General features: G+C 34.8%; 1 protein-coding gene across 1 annotated transcript; it reads left to right on the top strand.

The window, feature by feature from the left end:
• Window positions 1–532: 532 nt before the first annotated feature.
• MMUT (methylmalonyl-CoA mutase) lies at window positions 533–24,450 on the top strand. Its single transcript, XM_007451913.1, has 12 exons — window positions 533–951; window positions 2,134–2,501; window positions 5,979–6,136; window positions 6,837–7,008; window positions 8,286–8,534; window positions 10,925–11,036; window positions 12,439–12,554; window positions 14,409–14,524; window positions 16,109–16,240; window positions 17,397–17,544; window positions 19,917–20,084; window positions 23,883–24,450. The coding sequence occupies exons 1-12, from the start codon at window positions 567–569 to the stop codon at window positions 24,009–24,011; spliced, it is 2,253 nt and encodes a 750-aa protein (XP_007451975.1). The 5' UTR covers window positions 533–566; the 3' UTR covers window positions 24,012–24,450.
• The last annotated feature ends 1,446 nt before the right edge of the window (window positions 24,451–25,896 follow it).

Genomic DNA, 25,896 nt, shown 5'->3' with positions numbered 1-25,896 from the left:
GTAATCCAGTATTTCTAGAACACAAAATGTGTAGAGGTCAAAGGCAGAGGTGATTCTGAGAGATAAGCAGGGATCAGGTCGTGGGGGCCTTGAATACCTGTTTCGTTCACCACTTTTTTCTTCAGCGTCCAACACTGCCTGTTATAAAGTAGGTGTTAAATAAAAACCTTTTGAATGAAAAAGTTAGGAGGCAATGCTTGATCCTCTACGTGATGCAGAGCCTTTGAAAAATTTTACGAGAAGTGTGATACATGATCATATTTTCATTGGTGTCAGTGTGTGGAGTGGATGAGACAGGGTAAGACTGGTCAGTAAAACCAAGAGTCTCTTGAGGGAGAGGACTAGAACCAGAACAATGATAGTTGTGGAAAAGAGGGACCAGAGTTATAAAATATCAGGTGGAGGGAGCAGCAGAGAAGAGATGCAATCATACTGATATACCCTTTCTTTTCTTACCCCTTTTCACCAAAAGCTCCTATTTTGCTGCTCTCTTATAAATACATATGCACTGTGTTTCTTTTTCTAGGTCAGTTCTTGTTCCTGTTGGGTGTTTTCCATGCTCCATCATGTTGAGGGCTAAGAGTCGGCTTTTTTTGCTTTCACCTCATCACCTGAAGCAGCTGAAAGAGGCATCAGGCTCCAGGCTTATACGGCAGCGACTTCTGCATCAGCAACAACCCCTTCACCCAGAATGGGCTGCCCTGGCTAAAAAGCAGCTGAAAGGCAAAAACCCGGAAGAACTAATATGGCACACCCCAGAGGGGATCTCCATAAAGCCTCTGTATTCCAGCAGGGATACCAAGGACTTACCTGAAGAACTTCCAGGAGTAAAGCCATTCACACGTGGGCCGTATCCCACCATGTACACCTTTAGGCCCTGGACCATCCGCCAGTATGCTGGTTTTAGTACTGTAGAAGAGAGCAATAAGTTCTATAAGGACAATATTAAGGGTGAGATTTTAGTGAGATGTAATATTTGTGATCAAACATACACTTCCTCATCTTGGTTTTTTTGAAGGGAGGCTGGTTAATCTCTATAAAAATAGTCACTTTATAATTTTGTAGTTAAGGCTATACTCTGAAAAAAAATGAATGTTTTTCAACTTCCATGGTGAAAAAGATAGATGACCAAGAATAAAGTGCTAAATTCTTGAGAGTAAACAATACTTACATGCACATTGTGTAAAAGGAATTAGGTGAAGTAAAGCTGTATGAAGAAAAGAGACCTTGGCTTTGCCTTTGAGAAGCTTTTACTTAAAACCATCAGGATAGGAATTGGAGGGGAAAATGGTTTAAGTGATGACCAAAGAAAGGAATAAACAAATGATCATGTACAAATTTTAGTTTTTTGCATGGTTTTCATAATTCTATTTCCCATAATATTTGAATGGTCAAGACAAGAACAAAAATAAATAAGTGAGCATACAAATACTAAATTATGTTAACTATATACAAACAGCCATATCTTTTCATGAATCTTAAATATATTTCTATCAAAAATTGTTAAGATAGGGCTTCACTGGTAGCACAGTGGTTAAGAATCCACCTGCAATTGCAGGGGACACAGGTTCAAGCCCTGGTCTGGGGAGATCCCACATACCACGTGGAGCACAAGTAGGCCCGTGCACCACAGCTAGTGAGCCTGCACTCTAGAGCCCGCGAGCCACAACTGCTGAGCCTGCATGCCACAACTACTGAAGCCCATATGCCTAGAGCCTGTGCTCCACAACAAGAGAAGCCACTGCAATGAAAAGCCCGCGCACCACAACAAAGAGTAGCCCCCGCTCGCGGCAACTAGAGAAAGCCTGCGGGCAGCAACAAAGACCCAACACAGCCAGAAATAAATTTAAAATTATTTTAAAATCATTAAGATAAAAAAATCTTGAGATGGACATGAGATATGTAACACGTTTGGTTCCATCCTTTATTATAGTGAAGTCTGGAATTCACTTTGTGCACAGCAGACTTTTAGTAGGAAATAAAGTATTTTATTTAAGTTTGTTTTGAGCATAAAAAATGTTCATTATAAAAGTATAATGTGATGAGATGAATCAACACTAAGTAGTGTTAAAGAAAATCAGTTTACTTTGATGCCAGACTCTAATCCTACATTATTTTTCTTTATATATTTAGCCGGTCAGCAGGGATTATCAGTTGCTTTTGATCTGGCAACTCATCGTGGCTATGATTCAGACAACCCTCGAGTTCGTGGTGATGTTGGAATGGCTGGAGTTGCTATTGACACTGTGGAAGATACCAAAATTCTTTTCAATGGAATTCCTTTAGAAAAAATGTCAGTTTCCATGACCATGAATGGAGCAGTTATTCCAGTTCTTGCAACTTTTATAGTAACTGGGGAAGAACAAGGTGTACCTAAAGAGAAACTTACTGGTACAATCCAAAATGATATACTAAAGGAGTTTATGGTCAGAAATACTTACATTTTTCCTCCAGAACCATCCATGAAAATTATTGCTGACATCTTCCAATATACAGCAAAGGTATCCTTTGTGGTTATTATAGATTTTGCCGTAGTTCTTTGAATGTAGGAATTTTTATAAAATGCCATAGCTTAATTTGAATTTGGTAATTGAGTCAGAGTAACGGTTGTAGTATAGAGTCAGGGTGTGGGTTTTGTGTTTATGTGTGTGTATTTGTTAGTTTTTATTTTTTGGTCTTTAATGTACTAGTTTTATGGTCTGTCATTACCTGTGGGAATCTGGGCAGTAGATATTTACTGTATTTTCTTTATTAAAACTTTTATTCTCTGATATTTGTTAGAATCAGGGAGCGCTCATAATTTACAGTTCTTTTATTTCTCTCCAAAGTTCAGATCCAGTTGTGAATAGACACTGGTGTCAGATGGGGATCAAAATATTAGCTTTATTTCTGCAAAAAACTGGATTAGAAGATAACACTTATATCTGCAACCACAATGAGGTCCCTAATATTTCACCCCTGAACTAGGTTCATTTTCCCAAGATTGGTGGGAAAATAAGGTTCTTACAGTATTCCTATATTAGCAGCAATCCTTCTACAGGGAAACATAAAGCTGCTTCACTTCCTCTGAGTAATTCAAGTAATTCATTTATATTTTCCCCCATCATTCCCACTTTACTTTTTGCTGGCAATGCTCTCTTCTTACCTACCTTAAAATTAGACCATTATTTCATAGCAAAGGGCACATCTCTCCTCTATCATCAAAGCTTTTTTTTAATCTCTTTACCTCTTGTAATTGCTGTTATCTCCGAACTCTTGCTAGCATTGCCTGCTCTCCTCATTTGATAAACTTTATACTTTTCAATTTTATGGCTTTTCATAGATTCCATCTGCTCACATGAATTGTATAGAATACATGCCTATCACGTTTTTCAGTTTCAGGAACACATGCACAGGAGGATTGATTTGAGCAGTATATGACAAACACACACACATACACAAATAGCAGTAGCTTTAACTAAGTAGGTGTCAATTCTGTTTCAACTGAAAAAAGTTGGAAGGTAGACTCAGGGTCTTGGTTGTATGGAAACACCACAGTTGTGAGGATTCCAGCCTCCTTTCATCTGGCTTCTCTATTGTTTGTGTGCTAGCTCATGATTAAGGAAGTAGGTGGGCCGGCTGTGTTTGTGTGGGGAGAGGGACCTAGCCCCTCTGATTAAAGGTGAACTTCCAGAAGGAACAAACCAAACTTCCATTTATATCTCAGTTGACACAAAGAGGGAAGATTGGAAATGTAGAACACTTTGGCACTGAATGTATGGTTCAGGTACAAGAGGAGAGTGGAGAATGGCTATTGGAGCGGATAGTACCAGTCTGCTGTTATGTACTTGGGCATTTAACCTTGTGAAACACTAATGTCATGTACAATTTCAAAATTGCTTTATATAATCTTTCATATAAGTGATAAAAGTGCCAGTTTCAGTTATTGATCAAGTATGTTATTTGAAGTAACTAAACTTTTATGTTGTTCCTCTAAAAATATTTAATTGTGACAAAATACACATAGCATAAAAATTACCGTCTTAATCATTTCCAAGTATACAGTTCAGTGGCTTTAAGTACATTCACATTGTTGTGCAACCATCACCACCATCCATCTCCGGAATTCTTTACATCTTGCAAAACTGAAACTCTGTACCTATTAAATAATAACTTTCCATTCTCCCCTTCCTTCAGCCTCTGGCAACCACCATTCTACCTTGTGTTTCTATGAATATGACTACTCTAAGTACCTCATATAAGTGGAATCATACAGTATTTGTCTTTTTGTGTCTGGCTTATTTCACTTAGCATAATGCCCTTAAGTTTCATCCATATTATAGCCTGTTTCAGAATTTACTTCCTTTTTTAAAAAAATTTATTTATTTTATTTATTTATTTTTGGCTGCGTTGGGTCTTCGTTGCTGTACGCGGGCTTTCTCTAGTTGCAGTGAGCGGAGGCTACTCTTTGTTGGGGTGCGCGGGCTTTTCATTGCAGTGGCTTCTCTTGTTGCTGAGCACAGGCTCTAGGCACGCAGGCTTCAGTAGTTGTGGCCTGTGGGCTCTAGAGTGCAGGCTCGGTAGTTGTGGCTCACGGGCTTAGTTGCTCCGCAGCAAGTGGGATCTTCCCAGACCAGGGCTTGAACCCGTGTCCGTTGCATTGGCAGGCGGATTCTTAACCACTGCCCCACCAGGGAAGCCCAGAATTTATTTCCTTTTAAAGGCTGAATAATATTCCAATGTTCCCAGTGTTTCTACTATTCTTAAAAAAAAGTCTACTATTAAACTCCTCTCAGGAGAGAAGCACGTGTTTGTTTCCTTCTCATTTGTAACTCCAAATATATTCAAGTAGTCTCTCAATTCCATGTAATTCAATCCCCTTATTGCTTTTGTGATGAACATTTTTCAAGAAATCTTGGTTAGTTATAAATAAAATATTTGCAAACGTAAAATACAGATAATCCATACCATACACTAGCAACAACTAACTTTTTATGAATACTTACTGTGTACCGGCATAATACTGTACTAAGTTGTTTAGATGAATCGTTTCTTTTAATCCTACAACAATTCCATGAGGAAGGTAGAGTTATTATCTCTATTTTATAGTTTAGGAAACCAAGGGATAACAAGGTTGAGAAACTTGCCTACACTCTTGGCTAGTTAAGTGACATGCCTAGAATTTGAGCACTCTGACTTGAGTCCATGTTCTGAACCAACTGTAATGAGTGTCTGATTTAGTTTTTATTATTTTATCTTTGGTTAATTCTTGGAAGGATAATAGTTTTTTGGTTCTGCAGGTTCTGTGTGTTATGTACCCCACCTAACATGACATTTTAGGGGAATAGTGGATTAGTGGTTATGGTAGAAGGAACCTGTCTGAATTATCCTTAGCATTAAATGTCACAGTAAATCAAGCTGAAATCTTTGATTTTTAAGCCATGAATTTTTTCCTGTTTTGATATATAGTACTAGCACTGAACCATTTTCTTTTTTTACCCACTGTGTACTTATTCATATTCAATGAGTTCATTCATTGAATGAACTCATTGAACTCATTATTATTCATTAATAACTAGTTAATTAAATTTATACATCTTCATCAGATTCTCCCAAAGGTTTGAGGTCTTAGGACCTCTTATGAGGTCGAAGTCATGAGTTTGGAATTAAAGATGTCATCATTCAGTTCTTGGGCCAAAGGTTACATTCCTAACCTCAGCCAGAGTTTAACTTTTGGTGCTAAATGATGGTTGGTGATTCTTTTTCACTAGAAAAATAAAACAGGTACAGTCCTTACAGTGGTTCATTGGATCAGCCATTTTAATTGGAAAGTGAATTGAATGTAACTAAACATTAAATATTTTCAGTTAATATTATGAACTAATTAGTATATCTGAATCAAATATCATTTTAAAATAATATCGTCTTTTAGAAGATAGAATTAATAGAATCTTTCTTATATTTTTATTTACAGTTGTTTTTTTTATTATTTTATATAGCACATGCCAAAATTTAATTCAATTTCAATTAGTGGATACCATATGCAGGAAGCAGGAGCTGATGCCATTCTGGAACTGGCCTATACTGTAGCAGATGGGTTGGAGTACTGTAGAACTGGACTCCAAGCTGGCCTGACAATTGATGAATTTGCACCAAGGTGAGTAAATTAAACTCAAATATTGCCTCAACATTAAGAAAGTTCACAGGACTGTTTTATTTTTTGCGGTACGCGGCCCTCTCACTGTTGTGGCCTCTCCCGTTGCGGAGCACAGGCTCTGGACGCGCAGGCTCAGCGGCCATGACTCACGGGCCTAGCCGCTCCGCGGCACGTGGGATCTTCCCGGACCGGGGCACGAACCCATGTCCCCTGCATCGGCAGGTGGACTCTCAACCACTGCGCCACCAGGGAAGCCTGCAAAATATATTGATAAAAATAAATTTGTATATATAAATATACCCGATTTTTTTTAATGTTTTATCTGAGTGATAAAGAGGGAATAAGCCAATACTGTTTATAATTAAAATTCAGAATTAAGTTTGACTGTACTTGGTAAATTAGAGGAATTTTGGCCTCTGCTGTTCAGAGAACACAATTAATCGGCACATTTGACAAATAATATTAAAATGTAAATATGGTTTTCAAGACAGATTTGCTTTTGTTCCTTTAATATTTCCATTTCAAAATACGGAAGTCATCTATTATTACAGGTTTAAGGTTACTGCAGTACATATGCTTTGATTTTAATTCAAACTAAGTAGCTTGAAATTAAAACCTGAGCTTTTTGTGTGTATGTGTGTGTATATGTGATACAATTAATTTCCATTTTATAATCAAATTCTGCACTTTACTATTTTAGGTTGTCTTTCTTCTGGGGAATTGGGATGAACTTTTATATGGAAATAGCAAAAATGAGAGCTGGGAGAAGACTCTGGGCTCACTTAATAGAGAAAATGTTTAAGCCTAAAAACTCTAAATCTCTTCTTCTAAGAGCACATTGCCAGACATCAGGATGGTCACTTACTGAGCAAGTATGTATAACATTTAAAGTGTAGAATTTTAGCAAAGTCATATATTTTCTTCTAAGCAGCTTGGCATAGTCAAGAAACAGATTTAAGAACTTATCTGCTAATATTTGAAAATCATAATTATTCTGAAGCGTAATGCATACTTATATTTGTTTTTACACAAATTATAATAAATAAATAAAATTGGCCCCCTCTATTGGTTAACAATATAAAATCATTTAAATCTTAGCTTACATGCAGGGCTGTGTATTTTACTTTTTTAAAAGTAAAAAAATGTGATGATGAGGAAGAAGTACAAATTATAATTTAAGTAATATTGTCTTAAATAATTTTAATGGTTAAAATTCTTAACACAAAACATCCTCATTAAAATTTGATTTTATACATACAAATTTTTTTATTATAGTTGTGTTTCAATAAGCATGCATTGCAAACAAACAATTTAAAAACTATTATCACTTGGGTAATCTATTTAAATTTCATTTCATTAAAAAATTATGTGGTGGTGATCTTTTTTAACGTGCATTTTCTTTACATATTAAATTATTTTGATACATTAAAATAATTTATAACTTTAATGTTACATGGCTTTTATAAATTTAAAACAAATAAAAACTAGTAGTCTCCATATTAAATATGATTTCAGGTACTTATAAGTGGAGAAATATAGATTTCAGAGTTGGAAAGAACTTTAGTAATTGTTTTTGACTTAGCCTCCTCATTTTTATAGCTAAGGAAGCTGAAGTTCAGAAAGGTCCAATGACTTGCCCAAATCACAGTTAGGAACAGAATGAACTAGAAGTCATATTTCTTGTCTTATAGTCCATTGTTCATCAGTTTTATTAATTATTTATTAATAAATCATTGCCAGTTTTGTGCACCTCATTAAGGTAGATACTTCAAGGTATACAATAATTAGCAGATAGTGAGTTATGCAATGAAGTATGTTAATAATCTAAGTAGACAAAAGATACATTCATGATGCACCTATAGAAGACTATTTAGGCAATACAAAAATAAGCACAACAAATACTTCATATTTCAGATGATTATAGGAGGCAGTGTTTTAGTGCCTAGGCACAGACTAGATCCTTTGGCTCTTAATCCTAAGTCTGGTTTATTTGTCTAAATTTATTAGATATCCTGAAGACTAATACAGGCTTTGGCAAAGAAAGTATGCATCAGCCACTGCTTAATCATTGTCATCTTTTACGGCTGCAATATATATCAATTGTTGCCTTGTTTTGTTTTGGTTTTTTGCCTTTTACTAAATGTTTTAGGATCCTTACAATAACATCATTCGTACGACAGTAGAAGCAATGGCAGCAGTGTTTGGAGGGACTCAGTCCTTGCACACAAATTCTTTTGATGAAGCCCTGGGTTTGCCAACTGTGAAAAGTGCTCGAATTGCCAGGAACACGCAAATCATTATTCAAGAAGAATCTGGGATTCCTAAAGTGGCTGATCCTTGGGGAGGTTCATATATGATGGAATCTCTCACAAATGATGTTTATGACGCTGCCTTGAAGGTCAGTCTTTGAAACTTTGTTTATAAGATTTACAGATTTATGAAGATTTAAAGATTTTTGATTTATAAATCAAATCATTTATAGATTTATATCAAGATTTATAAAGTGTTTCAGAGAAAAGGGAATTTTAGATTTGACTTTATAGTATTTAAAACTGAAACTTAATTTAAAAATACATTTGTATTTGTATTAAAGTATTTTATTTCAGAGAGTTAAAAAGACAACTAATGTTAAAAGACTATAACAAAAAAGCAGTCCTTTCTCCTCCACTTGCTTGTTTTGCTGCTTCCTTGAGTCAGCTACATCTTTTTGTTTGTTTTTATCTCCATGTTTTAAAATTACATGTATATACTGTTCTAATTCAATCAATTTTAGACCTTATCTACTGCTTTGCTAGTATGGTAGCTTTGTATTTTAGCTGGATCTTGTCCCTTCTTTCCTTTGTCCCATATTACCAATATAATTATATCTCAATGTAAATCCTTCCTGAAGTCCTGTATATTCTCATTTGATTTAGACTGGTTTCTCTCTAGACTGTTGCTGTCCTTGACCTTCCCTTTGTCATTATTGTCAGAATCCTTTTCACCTCTGCTATGTTGAATCTGTGTCCTGAATCCTGTCTCTTTGTTGATTATCCCTTGTTATTTTGAAGCACATCTTATGGGAACCTCCTAAAAATGGTGCATGGGAGATGAATTAGTTGAAACTTTGGATGTTTGAAAATGTCTTTATTCTACTTTCATATTTAATTGATAGTCTGGGTTTGAAATTTTTCATTTGGGAGTTTGTAAGCAAATTTGTAAGCATTCACCTACTTTTTATTCTAGCTTTCAATATTTCTGTTCAGAAATCTGATGCTATTCTCACTCAGGATGTTTCTTTCTGAAAGTTTCAGGATCTCTTCTTTATTTTTGTGTTGATGTACCTTGGTGTGTGTATTTTTTCCTGCACTGTCCCCTTTGGTGGACATTTTTCACCTGGCCCCTTTTTCATGTTCTCATAGCTCTGGGAAATTTGTCGTGTATTATTTCTTAGATAATTTCTCTCCACTCATTTTCCTTTGGTTTCTCTTTTTAGAACTTATGGTTATCAGGTAAGGACCTCCTTAAATGATTTCTGACATTTTTATCTGTTCTATAATGCATCTTTGAGTTTTTGTTCTGGTTTTTTGGAGAGTCATCACCTTTATCTTTCTACTTAAATACTTTAAAATTTATATATCGTATTTTTAATTTCTGAGAGCTCATTTTTGTTTTCTAATTTTTTCTCTTGCATTCATACTAGTTGTTTCATTATTACAGAATCTCTTCTTTTTCTGAGGATCATTGTATTTTTTGAAGTTTTCTTTTATATCCTGTACTGTCACTGTTTCCTCTGTGTGCCTTTTTGTTTGCAATCTTATCATTCAGAATGTAGGTTTTGTTTCAGTAAGACATCTTATCCTTGCCTCTCCCTGTACTTGATGTTTCATAGTCCATTGCTTCTCTAGTTCAGTAAATTTTGGTTTTCCTGACAGAATGGGAGAGAGGTAGTTGCAAATTCTCAAGTAGTCCCCCTCTTTTTTAGCTTCCTAGAAGATTCTTGGCTTCTGTTGAATCCAGTACAGATTCTTCTTTCTTGAATCCATCAGCAGAAAGCCAGTTTGACCTTGCTCCTATCTACGAAATCGTATTCCATTCCACCATCCATTTTCCACTGTCTCATGTATATATGAGGCTGTGATTGAAGATTTAGGTATTTCTTGATGTCAGTAATGCTAGAGTTATATCATTACTCTGCTGCTCAAATCGAAAAATAAAATGGCATTTTGAAATATACTTTTTAGAGTATTTATGTAACCATGAAAACTTGATTTATGTAATTAAAAATAAAAATTACAGAATTAGTGTTATCTTTAGTTGGCTTCTAAGACTTGAGCGAGAGATTTTTGTGTTTTCCAAAATATACTTTTTAGTTTATCTGTTGTCTTTTTAAATAATTTTAAGCACAGAATGTCTTTTTTCTTATTGATATAATTGGCATATTTACATTGTATTAATTTGTGTACAATGTAAGGATTTAATATATGTATATATTGTGAAAGGATTATCAGAATAAGTTTAGTTAACATCCATTACTACACACAGTTACAGATATTTTTTCTTGTGATGAGAACTTTTAAGATCTATCTCTTAGCAACTTTCAAATATATAATACAGCATTATTAACTCCACAGAATTTCTAATTAATGCTCTGTTGTTAATTCTTTTCTTATGAAACATTAACTTTACCACTAAAATAGTTTATAATTTTATTAACATTAGTAATTATATAACATAACACATTTGTATTGTTTATTAAAATATTTCCATCTTCTCTTCTAGTTTTATTAATCTGTTTTTCCTTGTTAGCTCATTAATGAAATTGAAGAGATGGGTGGAATGGCCAAAGCTGTAGCAGAGGGAATACCTAAACTTCGAATCGAAGAATGTGCTGCCCGAAGACAAGCTAGAATAGATTCTGGTAAGATAAAGTAGAAAAGTTTATATGTGAAATCCAGTATTTAAAAAGAAATATTGGGGCTTCCCTGGTGGCGCAGTGGTTGAGTGTCTGCCTGCCAGTGCAGGGGACGCGGGTTTGAGCCCTGGTCTGGGAGGATCCCACATGCCGCGGAGCAACTGGGCCTGTGAGCCACAGCTGCTGAGCCTGCGCGTCTGGAGCTTGTGCTTCGCGCTGGGAGAGGCCACAGCAGTGAGAGACCTGCGCACCGCAATGAGGAGTGGACTCCACTTGCCGCAGCTAGAGAAAGCCCTCGCGCAGAAATGAAGACCCAACACAGCCAAAAATAAATAAATAAATAAAATGATGTAAATTCCATTAAAAAAAAAGAAATATTAATTTCTGTTTGAAGATAACATATAAAGTTAGTAAAACAAAAATTATAGAAAAATGAAACTTGGATAAAATGTTTCTCCTGAATCTATATGTATCTATCTCTGTGTTTGTATTTTTGCATGGCTGGATGCACATAAGCAAACATATGTACAAAGTATGTGTGGAGGTTTGCCCATTTATTATGTGTATATATGTGGGTAGATATCTCCACCATTTTGAAGATGACATTATTATTGGTCATTGTGCTCTGCATTGGACTATTCATTTATTTATTCAATCTGCCAATACTTTTTTAGTCTTTAGTATTTGAGACACTGTGTTATGTCTGGGCATACAACTGTGAATGGGACAGACATGGTCTCTACACCCATAGAGCTTACATTTTGGTAAGAGAGAGAGAGAAAATGAACAAGTAAACAAATAAATAGGCAAAATAATTACAGATTATGGTAAGTTTTATGAAGAAAATAAGAAAAGAGGTATATCCTGAGGTAGGATATACCTCTTTTCTTGGTGGGATGTCTTTAGCTAGAGTAATAATCTGGTAATTTGAGGCAAAATATATTTATAGTGTTAAGGAAGTATAATTTGTAATTCTGGTTTATCACTTATAGATTTTAAAGGTATTTTTTGTTTAAAAGTGATTGGCTGTAAGAGGATTCAAGAAAATATTACAAAAGCCATTGCATGTTTGTCTTCTACCTTATAAATCTTAGTTGGTAGCTGCTACTACAGTTTTAATTTTGTAGTGTTAGAAGAGAGTTTATCAGAAACTCTGGGAAAGCATATAGTTTGGGTGAATAATCAAAGCCCTCCCTTACAGAGATTCTGATATATACCTGTCTTTTCCCCTCCTATCCCCATTCCATATTGGTATTCACTGATCTATATTGAAATTTCATTAAGAGTAAGAATACTACTTAAAAATATCAAACTTATAAGGAAAATATGTGTGGTGATCAGAGCATTACTGTTAGACAGTTATTTGTGAATAGAATCTACATATTATTTTCCTCTGGGAGATTAACAGGTTCTGAAGTAATTGTTGGAGTAAATAAGTACCAGTTGGAAAAAGAAGAATCTGTGGATGTTCTGGCAATTGATAATACTTCAGTGCGTAACAAGCAGATTGAAAAACTTAAAAAGGTAATAACAGCTATCATATTTTGAACGTTTTCTGTGTGCTGGGCACTGTCCAAGCCCTCATGCTGTCCTGCTGCATTGTTAGAACCACCATATGAAGTGTGTATTATTTCCCAACATTTTAAAGGTAAGGAAACTAAAGATAAGGGAGATGGAGAAACTTGCCCAGGATAAATAATTAAGCATCCAAGACTCGAATCTCTAAGTCTGTTGACACCAAACACTCATGTTTTTAATCATGATATCTGCCTCGGTGAAACTTATACATTCTTATTAAAAACCACACCATAATAACAATGCCTCCTATAATTTACACATTTGAAGTAAGGCTTAGATGATTATATAACTCACTCAAAGTTAAAAACAAAATTAAGTTCAGAGTCCATATTTGAACCCAGGTCTTCTCACTGTAATTTATTTCCATGTTCCTGATATTACTATGAAAGAATCATTTGCTTTCAATTAAAAAAAAAAATTCAAATATATTTGAATAGTGCTTTAGTAAGATACAGTTTAGAATGAAAGATATTTAGATTGAAACTAGAGAACTGTTTTAATTTCCAGTTTCTCACTGAGATGAACCAAAGTATATAAAATACTAAAATAGATAAAACATTAATTCTTACTGCTGTAACCTATATATTTCTATTGTATGAAGCTACTTTGGTCTCTTAATCTCTGGCTTTAGTAATTACTGCTGTTTCTAAGGCAGGAAAGTTGAAATTCCTTAATGGCTTTCTCTGTTAACTTTCCCTATGATTGTTTAAGATAGGACCTTTTTTCCCCCTCAGTTCAGATGTTCTTTAAGAATCCAGTAGACTTTGTCCAGTTAGACTGTATGTGTAACTTTCAACTTCCATTTGTTTTTTCTATTAGAATTAATGACAGATGTTTAATGATATTATTTCCTTTTTCACCCTCATTCAGGAGATAATGACTCCTCTCCCACATTTTTGTCATTTTTTAAAGGGTCCTATTTAGGATGTAGCATTATATTTCCAGTGGTCACAAAAGTCTCAATATTTATTATATTTGGAAAACTCCTTTTTTCCTCTCTTGTACTTAAACTCTCTTAAATGCACAGCTTGAGGGCATCCACTTAGCATAAATGATGATCTACCTTATTTTGGGTAAGAGTGAGGAATCCAATAATGATAATGGATTTGGGTTCCTCCTTGCCTTTAATATAAATTTTCTAACCCACCTCTGCTTATAGATATGATATAATTTTAGTGGCATCTTAGGCAGTATCATATTTTAGACATTTTTACAGGTGGTGAAAACTTGTAAAAAATTGGATTTTAGGTAACTTTGTTTAGGCAGGTTGTTGGCAGAGCAGAGTAGAGCTAAGACCCAAGGGAAAATGTTTTTGACTACACTTTTCTTTGTCTTGCTCTCTCTTTTGCAGTATTTCTCATTGTCTCTGTCTCTCTTTTTCTCTCGGGATTATTTTTAAGTAGAATAGCAATATACATACATATTATTACCAATAGACTATTAATTAGCTAAGGGAAACTTAAAATATAACTAAAATATTCCCTAAGTTGTAATCTATTAAGTAGCATGTACTACTTGGGAGGGTCAGCACTATTATTCATTATTGCCCTGCTTGTTTCTGAATTATCAGTGTTATACAGAATTTAGTATTATTTTAGGAAGTCCTTAAATGTTGAAGGAATGAATAAATGTAATGAATATCAATGCTAGGAAACATATTATTCTCTTCTATTTTTTTCTTTTGTTTTTAAAGTTAGGATTATGGAACAATTTCCATATGATATAAATAAGAGTATAATCTGATCTCTGTTTTATTCTCTAATCACATATATGGTCCCTTTCCTTACCCTTTTCTGTAAGGTCAAATCCAGCAGGGATCAAGCTTTGGCTGAGCGGTGTCTCACTGCCCTGACTGCATGTGCTGCCAGTGGAGATGGGAATATTCTCGCTCTTGCAGTAGATGCAGCTCGTGCGAGGTAAGGATATGTAAGTTTCGAGATTTCCAAATTCTAAAAGTTGACCAGTTTAGTTTTTCAGGGTGTACTTAAATAAAAGGCTGATTCTATAAACCATGTGAGCCTAAAAGAAAATATTGGAAACCAAAAAAAAAAAAATCTTGTTTTTCTTCAGCATCTGTGCATTTAAAACATTAATACATTTTGAATGAAGTGTATTAATATTCGTGTATTTCCCTGTGGCTCAGGACATTCGGAGCTATTATAATAAACCTGTGTCACTGATTTGCAGGTTGAAGTTTGATGTACTTTCAAGGATAGGGAGACATTATTATGTTGGACAGTAAGCAAACCTGCCCTTTGTCCAAGCTGGACAGTATCTCTGTCTTCCAAGGCTGTGTACTATGTAGACATCTCTGAAAAGATAGTCCAGCATAAAGGCAGTCAGTGCTTTGCCTTACAGAACATGCATAAAAGCAAGTGACAAAAACTTTTCTCCCAATATACGATAATGTCAAAAAGTAAATTATTTTTGCTTTTATTGTTTATTGCTTAATATAATGGACTTTTAAGTTGTTTCAAGTGCTTAAGGGATGGAGTGAATAGTATATCGGTTGTTTTTTGTTTGTTTTTCAGTTTTAATTTCCTTTTTTTTTGTTTGTTTTAATTTCTTAAAGAAATAAGATGAATTCTTTGCTTAAAATCCTTCAGTGGTCTCCCAGTCCTTTTAAATTAAAACCTAATCTTAACCATGGCCTGCAAGACTGCTGGATATGATCCGTGCCTACCTCTCTGACCTTGTCTTATCCTACTTCCTTTGTTATGCTGTGTACCAATGTCCTTCTTTCTATTTTTAGAACATAAAACATGTTTTCCTACTTCTCAGAGCCTCTGCATTTAGCATTTCCTTTTCAAACACTTTTCTCTCTTAAGTTCCCTTGCGTGTCTCTTTCTCATCATTTAGGTCTTAGTTCAGAAGCTGTATCTTCATATCTTCAATATCCCTAAAACATTTTTCCCAAGCACCTCATTCCATTTTGCCTATTTTAGTGTCTTTATAGTACTTATTACCATATGAAATAATCTTATTAATTTATTTGTTTGTTAGTGCATTATCTGTATTCCCTGACTAGATGATAAATTCTGCAAGAGTGGGTACTTTTTTTTTTGGTCTTATTTATCACTGTATCTCTAGCACTTAGCAGTGCTTGGCCCATATTAGGCACTCGACATGTTGAATGAATTAATAATCAAATGGAATATGCTAAAAGATTTACTTTTTATCAAAAAATATCAGTAGGAATTTTGGTCTTTGCCCATTTGTATTGTTAAGCAATGAATTATTCAGTAACCTTTAGATGGTTGTCTATTAGTAGTTTTTAGGTCATTCGGTCATTTTTCAGTAAAGGCATTCAGAATCATTTTTTTTCATAAGTATTCTGAGGAAAGATCCTATCATGAATGCAGTAGAAAGCATTCAGATTTAGATTTTTGACAGCCTATTTTTGACTTAGGTAAGAAAATATGTCTAACTGTATTGAATGTTAAGTTAAATATTTTTATCTCAAATAATGATGTTAACAGAACTTCCATTTAATATTTTAGATGTACAGTTGGAGAAATCACAGATGCCATGAAAAAGGTATTTGGTGAGCATAAAGCTAGTGATCGTATGGTGAGTGGAGCCTATCGCCAGGAATTTGGAGAAAGTAAAGAGATATCATTTGCTATCAAGAGGTAATATGTGAGATTTCTTAAACCAGAATGTCATCTTTTCTGTTAACACAATCCCCATGAATCTACGGTGGGCTTAATTTTTTCATATACCACTGGAAAATATTTGACTTGTACTTTCCTCTTAATCTGTAGCTTTACTAAAATAATATTTTGAACTTTCACCACAGTCCCCTTTAGGAGTTTCTCATTTCAAGCAAATGTTTGTTTAACTAACATTGATATTGCCTCATATCCTCCAGGTACTTAGATTTCAATCTCCTTACGATGGTACATTTTCATATTTTCTTAAGTTTTATTTACATTGTTTAATTGCTCAAATAATTATAAAATCTTACTTTTCCTATTTGAAAGTAAATATTTGGTTGCCATCTATGCATAAATTAAAATCACTCGTCACTGGGCTGACAGTAAATAACTGTCAAACATGACTTGGAAATATGAATTAATATAAATTGATCATGCTTCTGAAGTGTGAGTAGTAGCTTCCTGATGATTAGTTTTCTCAACCACTGTAATAAATTTTCCATGAAAAATATTATGTCACTACTCATATATGAAATAAATATCAAAACAGCCAAGGTGAAAGTCATCGAAATGGAACATTTTTTTTTTCTTTTAACAAAAATAAATTTGTTTCTTCATGCTTTTTCATCTGAGGTGTAAATTTATTGATTTAAGCAAGCAAGTATTTTGATTATACATTAAGATACCACATTGAGGTCATCTTGGGGGAGTTCACACTTGTGAAGGGTAAGTGAGATATGGACAGTTCAAAATAGCTAGTGAGTCACATATATGTACAAATACTTCTGAAGGCATTTTTTAGTTTATATTTAACTATTTCTGCATATTGTACTCTGGGGACTGTCTTAAGTTGTAAAGTTGTTATTTCCTTATCTTGCTTCACTGTGATGTTCTCAGTGTTACAGGCTTACAGTCTGTGCCGTCTTTCAAATTTTTTTCTAAGGGGGGAGATGGTAAACATACTCAGGCTTTAATGGAGTTCTTAATGTGAAACAGAGATATTAACAAAATATGAGTAAACAGATTAGATGTTTTAAATAAACTTGAAAGATTTACTGCAAATAAATTAGAGTCTTATATTTTACCTTTGGGCAATTAATATATAACTGTTGTATTTTAAAATGTTCCTTAGGGTTCAGAAATTCATGGAATGTGAAGGTCGTAGACCTCGTCTTCTTGTGGCAAAAATGGGACAAGATGGACATGACAGAGGAGCAAAAGTTATTGCTACAGGATTTGCTGATCTTGGTTTTGATGTGGATATTGGTCCTCTTTTTCAGGTATTGAAAACTTTTGGGAGGAATTTCAAGTACTATTGCTACATACTGTGGATAGGTCAACTGGAATGAAGACTAAAAGAATATTCATTGCATTTTCACCAGGAAAGAAGTAAATCTTCCTGAAGAGGCCCAGCCTTTATAGTCTCCCATAAGAGTTTTCCCATTTGGGATTTTAAAATATTACTCTAGAGAGGCTAGAAGAACTTGTTACTATAAAGAGTTAGCACAGACTTCTGGAGATATGTCCTGAACTGTGTTGGTAGATAAATATGTAAATGTGTTTAGAGTCTTAGGCATTTAAGGTGGGTTTTGTTAAGAATCTCAAATATGTTTCAGATTAAACAAATAATATACACTGTATTTAGATTGCTTTCAGTCTTCCTCTAAGTTGAATACTTTCCCATTCTACTTTTTTACTTACATTTTGCTGTCCTTTTGCTTTAGTTTGTTTGTTTTAAATAGTGATCAAATATAATGCATTTTCAATATTTAGTGGTTAGCTTTTGGGAAATAATTTTTCATAAAATAAAAGAATTTAAAAAAATTGTTGTCTAAAGGAACATTGGCATCTAAAGGAATTTCTCAAATAACCAAAAGTTCATTTCCCCATTATATACCATCTGCAAAAATATAATTTGTCTTTTAGTACCACCAACTTTGTTAACCATAATTCTACATCATTAAAAAAAAAACTTATCTGTGGCTGAAGGTACAATCATGCAGTTCTCTGATGACTGATTTAATTAAAATTTGATTTGATGTTTTTAAAATTGCAACATTTGATCATTTAAAATACAGTTTAATTTATATAAACATAAGGCATGGAACTGAATTGTTTAAATGGAATTTTTTAATATAAATTTACTTATTTATTTATGGCTACTTTGGGTCTTTGTTACTGCACGCAGGCTTTCTCTAGTTGCAGCGAGCGGGGGCTACTCTTTGTTGCGGTGCACAAGCTTCTCACTGCAGTGGCTTCTCTTGTTGCAGAGCACAGGCTCTAGGTGCGCGGGCTTCAGTAGCTGTGGCATGCGGGCTCAGTAGTTGTGGATCTTGGGCTGTAGAGCTCAAGCTCAGTAGTTGTGGCGTACGGGCTTAGCTGTTTCTTGGCATGTGAGATCTTCCCAGACCAGGGCTCGAACCCGTGTTCCCTGCAATGGCAGGCAGATTCTTAACCACTGTGCCACCAGGGAAGTCCCTAAATGGAATTTTAATCTAATCAATTTTGGTAGCATGGATGATATGAATAACAAATCATGCTTAAATTAAATGTCTTACCTCTAAGAAATCAATAGCAGGAATATGCACATTTTTAAAGGTTTTAATTTCGTGTGTTAATATTTTTCACAGACTCAGTGTTTTACCAATATGTTGTATGACTTACCTAGAGATCTTCTTGAATGTGGATCCATTACTGAGTATAAAATCTTCTGATTCTGCACTAAAATTATGAGCCTTAAAATCGTGCCAACTCAGAAAATTCACAGATTTTGCTAGTATTTTTAGTGCTTATAATTGTGCAGTGGTTTCTCAGGTGGCCTTATCCTTTCTAGTTGTCTCAATTTACATTACATTTACCATAAGAAACTTGTAGGTACTTTTTATATGAAATGATTTAAATATATGTGTACAGTATCAAAGCAATGTCACGGACTCATTACAGAGCAGATATGATCTTTGGTAATTCAATTCATAATAGAATGTTTGAAAACATTTATGCTTCTGTATCCCAATGGTTAAATCAGTTAATAAATGAGAGGCATGCCCTCCTTGGCACCATCCTTCCTCTTGTTTATGCACTTTCCTGGGTGCTGTAGCCCCTTAACTAGTTTCTATAGTTCTCACCTTATTTTGCTCCATATATTACTGTTAATTCTGTGTTTCCATGGGAGAATGAGGTCCTGGAGCTTCCTAGTTCACCATATTGTTCTTTCCCATTCTATTTTAAAACCTAAGGCTCACTTTTTCATGTTGCATTTTATGTTGTCTTTTACTTCTTTATAAATCCTATCCCATGTTGCCTCTCAGTAAATGTTGATAGTGAAGACAACAGATGTATTTTTTAAAAATTATAATGAAGAGATAATATATACTTTGCCTATATTCCTACTTTATCTTGAACATTTTGGGGGGAATTATATTTTAGTGTAACGTAAATCTAATTGATAGTTTGTAGTGCTAGAAGCAGATATAGCCCTGGTGTTTATTATAATAATTGGATGAGTTGGTATTTGATGATGAAATATGAAGTTATATTCACTTCAAGATTTTTAATGAGGAAAATCTTGGAATGTTGATTGAACTAGTATAACACTTTAGAAACACTTTTCAAAATAAATAATGATTTGTCTCTTTACTTTTGAATTGTTCAGACTCCCCGGGAAGTGGCCCAGCAGGCTGTAGATGCAGATGTTCATGCTGTGGGTGTGAGCACACTCGCTGCTGGGCATAAGACCCTAGTTCCTGAGCTCATCAAGGAACTCAACGCCCTTGGACGGCCAGATATTCTCGTCATGTGTGGGGGGGTGATACCACCACAGGTATTGTTCATCTCCTACATTTTCTAATACCATGATGGGAAACCTGAGTAGCTTATTCGTAGTTCTTTAATTTTCTATATACTTTCTCTAAAAATTTGTTGCAGATTTAGAGCCAGATCATTTCCTAGGTCATTTACTAAGTAAATTCTATAAAAGTGGTCCATGTTGTTTTCTATTCAGACTATATTATAATTCAATATGCATAATTTGATTTAATAATATATAATGCTTGTATGAGAGAGTTGCCTCCCTACAAACTAGTCACCTAGATAGAGATCTATCTTCTTTATATTCAATAAACAATGACAGAGAAGGAACAGGATAAAAGTAATAAAATCTCACAACTGGAGTAGCGAAAAATGGTGAACACACAGTGACTATATCAGCCCCTCCCTAGAGATAGAGTGAGCACCCCTTGTCCTAGCAGTGGAGCCAGTCCTTTAGTCAGTCAGTCGGTAGCACTTACTTCTGTTGTTTTAGAGTCACTGCCTTGTCCATTTCCTGCCTGTTCCCATCCCTAAATGTTGCCTTCACTCAGCACTGTATAAATTACCTGGTCCTGTAAGAGCCCCTTTTTCATGAATCTAATTTGATTGGGGAATAGTTTTCTTAGAGCCAGAAATACCTAATTCAGACATAAATGGAGTCAGCCTGTCCTAAAAATTATTGGCTGAATGGGGCAGAGGTGGATTCTTGAACAAAAAGGTAGATCCTCTTAGGAAAGGAGAAATGGATGCTAGGTAACAATAATGTCAATTAATTTATTAAGGGGGCAGGGACACCTTCCTGATAAGTTAAAATAGTTAAGATATAAATTGGGTCTATTTCCAATTTAAGTTTTAATTATATCAAATTTTCTTCTTTTACTAAGAATGGAAAAAGTATTGAGTTACAAGAACTTTACATGAAACTGCTCCTAAGTAAATGATTCATACATACTATAAAGGCCTCACCACTATATAGCAGGAATCTGTCAATGACATGTGACCTTGTGCCCATGTCTACAATTGTTTTCCCTCCATTACAACTCAGAATATAAAATAATGAATTTATACACTACTTAGGAAATGAGAAAATACACATATGTATGAGGTTGTGAGATTGGTGACAATGTGGGGCTGGCGACCAAGCTATGTATTACTTATTCTTTCTAACAACACAATACTTAATGTGTTACAGTCAACACAAAACTGCTTTTGTTAGCACATTTGCTCTTATCTTCATAAATATAGTTTACTACTTGGGAATATAAAGGGCTTTTAGTCTTTACTGCTGTCTGTCTGTGGAACACTTCTATCTATATTGCAGTTTTAGAGTCTATAATCCCTAAGCTCTTGGGCATGATATTAAAATTTAAGAACCAAAATAATTAGGCAGCACAAAATACTGGCATTGAAATATGAATTGAGAAGAAATGCAGGCCTGTTATATAAGTGAGCTGACATTTTCAAGGAATATATTTTGTATAAGTCTCTGGATATTTAAATTACCTAGATATCTGTAGGTGTTTGCCATACATTTTTCCCCATGAGTTTAAAGACTAAGGATTATATTCTATAATGACACACTTGTGTGTTAACATGGGTATCCTTTATAATTATATATCAGTTAACACCCATGCATTTTTCTCATTATTTGTTTTCAGTAAATATATAAAGTGTTGCTATTATTCAACTGAAAGTCTCTTAGATTTTAGATTAGAAAGCACTAATATATAGCGGTTAATCAAAATGATTGAGCCATCGCCATTGTGGAGCTTATAGCGATAACACATGTTAAGTGCCATTGCAGAATTATGGTATTACAAGAATATTATAAGGAAATAATAGAGATAGAAAAGAAGTAGCTGGGGGTTAATTAGCATGACCATGTAATTAATCATCCAATGTGGTCACTTTTAAGAATGAAAATGAGTACTACTAAAAAGGATGCTACAAAAATAATCCAATTAAAAAATGGACAGAGGATCTAAATAGATGTCGACAGGTACATGAAAAGATGCTCAGCATCATTAATTATCAAGGAAGTGCAAATCAAAACCATGCGATATCACCTCATATCTATTAGAATGTCTATCATCAAGAAGATAAGAAATAACAAGCATCGTCAAGGATGTGTAGAAAAGGGAACCCTTGTGCACTGTTGGTAGGAATATAAATTGGTGCAGCCACTATGGAAAACAATATAGAGACTTTTCAAAAAGTTAAAAATAGAAGTACATATGATCCAGCAATTCCAATACTGGATATTTATCTGAAGAAAACAAAAACAGTGACTTGAAAGATATATGCACCCCCATGTTCATAGCAGCATTATTTACAATAACCAAGACATGGAAATAACCTAAGCGTCCATCAGTGGATGAATGGATAAAGAAAATGTGATATGCACGCATGCGCGCGTGCGCGCGCGCACACACACACACACACACACACACACAGGAATATTATTCAGCCATAAAAAATAAATGAAATCTTGCCATATACAACAACATGGGTGGATCATGAGGGCATTATGCTAAGTGAAATAAGTCAGACAGAGAAACAACAAATACCACATGATCTTACTTATATGGAGAAGAACAGATTGGTGGTTTGCCAGAGGCAGTGGTAGAGGGTGGGTGAAATGGGTGAAGGGGGCCAAAAGGTACAAACTGTCAATTATAAAATAAATAAGTCCTAGGAGTATGTGTACAGCACGATGACCATAGTTAATAGTACCGTACTGCATATTTGAAAGTTACTAAGAGAGTACTGTGTAAGTAAGTAAGTAGTACCTTAGAGACTGAGGACTAAGTAACTAAGAGAGTTACCAAGAGCTCAGTGTGTTACAGAGTTTTAAGTATAAATCTTAAACTCACAAGTTGCACTCACAAGTGGACACACAAAACTCACAAGTGCACACACAAAAAATTGTGTAACTAGGGTGACAGATGTTAACTAGACCTACTGTGGTGATCATCTTGCAGTATATACACATATTGAATCATTAAGTTGTATACCTGAAACTAATATTATGTGTCAATTATACCTCAATAATAAAAAAAAATAGACTCATGGGAAAAAACCCCAAAAAACTGTTGCAGCAATAAGCACAAACCAGAATGTCCTGGAAATATGATCACCCTAGTGGGTGAGGATCAGGGCTTTAAAGCACGTCCTAAACTTGATACAGATACAAATATTCTGATGTTAAAACAATCCAAAGCCTGGAGCAGTATTTGTGCCCTGGGAATCTTTTCACTCAAACTTTGTGTAAAACTAACAAACAGCAGCAGCAACAACAGAGAATTTTTTTAAATGAGTTAATTTTCATTTCTAGAAAACCTAATTCCATCACGAAGCCAAATTCAAAGTACTACACCATTCACTAGCTGTAGACAGAATTACCTTGGAGGAAATAAATAGCCTTGTAAATTTAAAGCTATAATGTGTTGCTAAATTTAACACAAATAACAGCAAATAGTAAAAATTTAGGTGAGAGAAAATTATGGTTTAGGGCTCAGAAGTTCTCAACTGGTGGACCATACAGCTTCCCACCACAAACAACACACTGGGGTGTTTGGAAAATGGGCAGGATGTCTTTTGTTCTTTTAATGTCTTGGAGTACTAACGGTGGTACTAGTGGCAGTTCCAATCAAGGAAGAATTTTTCAGCCCCAAATGCCAAGAGTGTACCAGATGAGAAAGTTTGGGGCATTGGGGATAAAGAAGAAAGGACAGCATTCATTTTGTCCTTTTGTTTCATTTTCTTGAAATTAGAAATATTGTCTGTTCTACTAATTAAATTCTTTCAACAGGATTATGAATTTCTGTTTAAAGTTGGTGTTTCCAATGTATTTGGTCCTGGGACTCGAATTCCAAAGGCTGCCGTTCAAGTGCTTGATGATATTGAGAAGTGTTTGGAAAAGAAGCAACAATCTATGTAACATCCTGTTTTTGTTTTAGCTTTCTAAACTATTCTTTCACTAATGATCAAAGAAGCCATGTCTTCAAATTATTCAACACCTAATATGTGCTTTCCTGAAAGCTTTACATTTAAGCACCTGACTTACAAGAATGTTGTTATGCCATAAGTGTGTATGTATAGTTTCACTTTAATTTTAATTTTAAAAATTAAAAAAAAATCCTTAAAAACTCTCTATAACATATGCTCAATACTTTGTCAGAAACTCTAGACAAAGGTATTATTTTTTTAAATTGTGATATTTATTTGAAAGATTTCTTATAAACCTATTTACTTTCTATTTTAAGAATTAAACAATGCCTAAAAAAAATCTGACTAGTCCCATTCTTTAATTTAGTTTTACATTGACTTGAACACCAGAAGATGTAATCCATATATATAAAATAATTATACCTATCTTGGAAAAAATAATGGGAGTGTTTATGTAGGGACTATATTGTGATTGTAGTCCTCAGCCAAATTCTACCAGAATTACTTCGTAAGTGTATTAAATGAGACCCAAAGTTGGAATGGGGAGGCATGGGGGAAATGGCAGAATATTCCTTCAGGTCTGACTTTACTTTCTTCCTGAACATGAACACGTGACCCTGTTATTGCTAGGCTTGGCTTAAGACTCAGGAGAGTGGATCTTTATGAATAGTCCCTAAAATGAAAGTGCTCAGGCTGTTACCATGGCTTCCTCCAGAATGGTGATGTGAACCAGGGGTGTAGAAGGGCTATTATGGTGTCTGTATCTGAAAAGGCAGTGGTGTGATTCAGTCTGAGTCTGAAGGCCTGAGAACCAGGGGAGCCTGTGGTGTAAATCCCAGTCCAAGGGCCAGAGAAGAGATGAGATGTCCCAGCTCAGTGAGATGGAAAAAAGTGGTGAATTCCTTCTTCCTCCAATCTCCTTCCTCCTCCAGGCCCTCAACAGACTGCATGTTGCCCACTCACATTGAGAAGGGCAGTCTGCTTTGCCAAGTCCACTGATTCAAATGCTAATCTCAGCCAGAAACACCTTCACAGACACACCTAGAAATAATGTTTAATCTGGGTACCCCATGGCCAGTCAAGTCAACATATAAAATTAACTATCACCGAACCCTTTGACATTGCTAATGGGAATGTACAATTATACAGCTGCTGTGGAAGGTGATATTATTCCTCAAAAAAATTAAACAGTTACCATATGGCCCAGCAATTCCACTTCTGGGTACATATGCACAAGAATTGAAAGCAGGGAGTTACACAGATATTTGTACATTAACCTATGTATATTAATGTTAATGGCAGCATCATTTACAATAGCCAAAAGGTAGAAGCAACCGAGGTGTCCACTGACAGATGAATGGGTTAACAAAATGTGGTATATACATACAACAGAACACTGTCCAGCTTATTTCTAAAAAGGAAGGAAATTCTGACACACGTAATAATGGGTGAATCTTGAAGACATTATGCTGAGTGAAATACGCCAGTTACAAAAGGACAAATATTGAATGACTCCACTTATATGAGGTACCTAGAAGAGTCAGAAAGTAGAATGGTGCTTGTCAGGGCCTGGGGAGCGCAGGGGACGGGGAATGAATATTTAATGGGTATAGAGTTTCAGGTGGTGATGGTTGCACAACAATGTAAATGTACTTAAAGCCACAGAACTTTACACTTAAAAATGGTTAACATCGTAAATTTTATGTTTTGTATGTTTTACCACAACAAAAAAGTATTTAGGACAGCCCTGGCATATGGTACATGTTTTATAAATGTTAATTGTTGTTGTTAAACAAGAATGAATGTTAAGTCATGAAACTGGGAAGGTAGGCACTGACCGATTTTGTACAGAGGCTTGTACAGTTCAGGGATTTGGA

This window comes from Lipotes vexillifer, unplaced genomic scaffold (genome assembly GCF_000442215.2).
Source record: "Lipotes vexillifer unplaced genomic scaffold, Lipotes_vexillifer_v1.1 scaffold147, whole genome shotgun sequence".
NCBI lineage: Eukaryota > Metazoa > Chordata > Mammalia > Artiodactyla > Lipotidae > Lipotes > Lipotes vexillifer.
The sequence above is the reverse complement of the archived record's forward strand: the minus strand, read 5'-3'. Positions and strand labels throughout refer to the sequence as shown.

What these genes read in the sequence shown, in the direction of transcription:
- MMUT (XM_007451913.1), top strand. Translation starts at nt 567, where the DNA reads ATGTTGAGGGCTAAGAGTCGGCTTTTTTTGCTTTCACCTCATCACCTG. An exon ending in TTTATGACGCTGCCTTGAAG is followed by an intron (nt 8,535 to 10,924) that starts GTCAGTCTTTGA and finishes TTTCCTTGTTAG; the next exon opens with CTCATTAATGAAATTGAAGA. An exon ending in ATATTGGTCCTCTTTTTCAG is followed by an intron (nt 17,545 to 19,916) that starts GTATTGAAAACT and finishes TGAATTGTTCAG; the next exon opens with ACTCCCCGGGAAGTGGCCCA.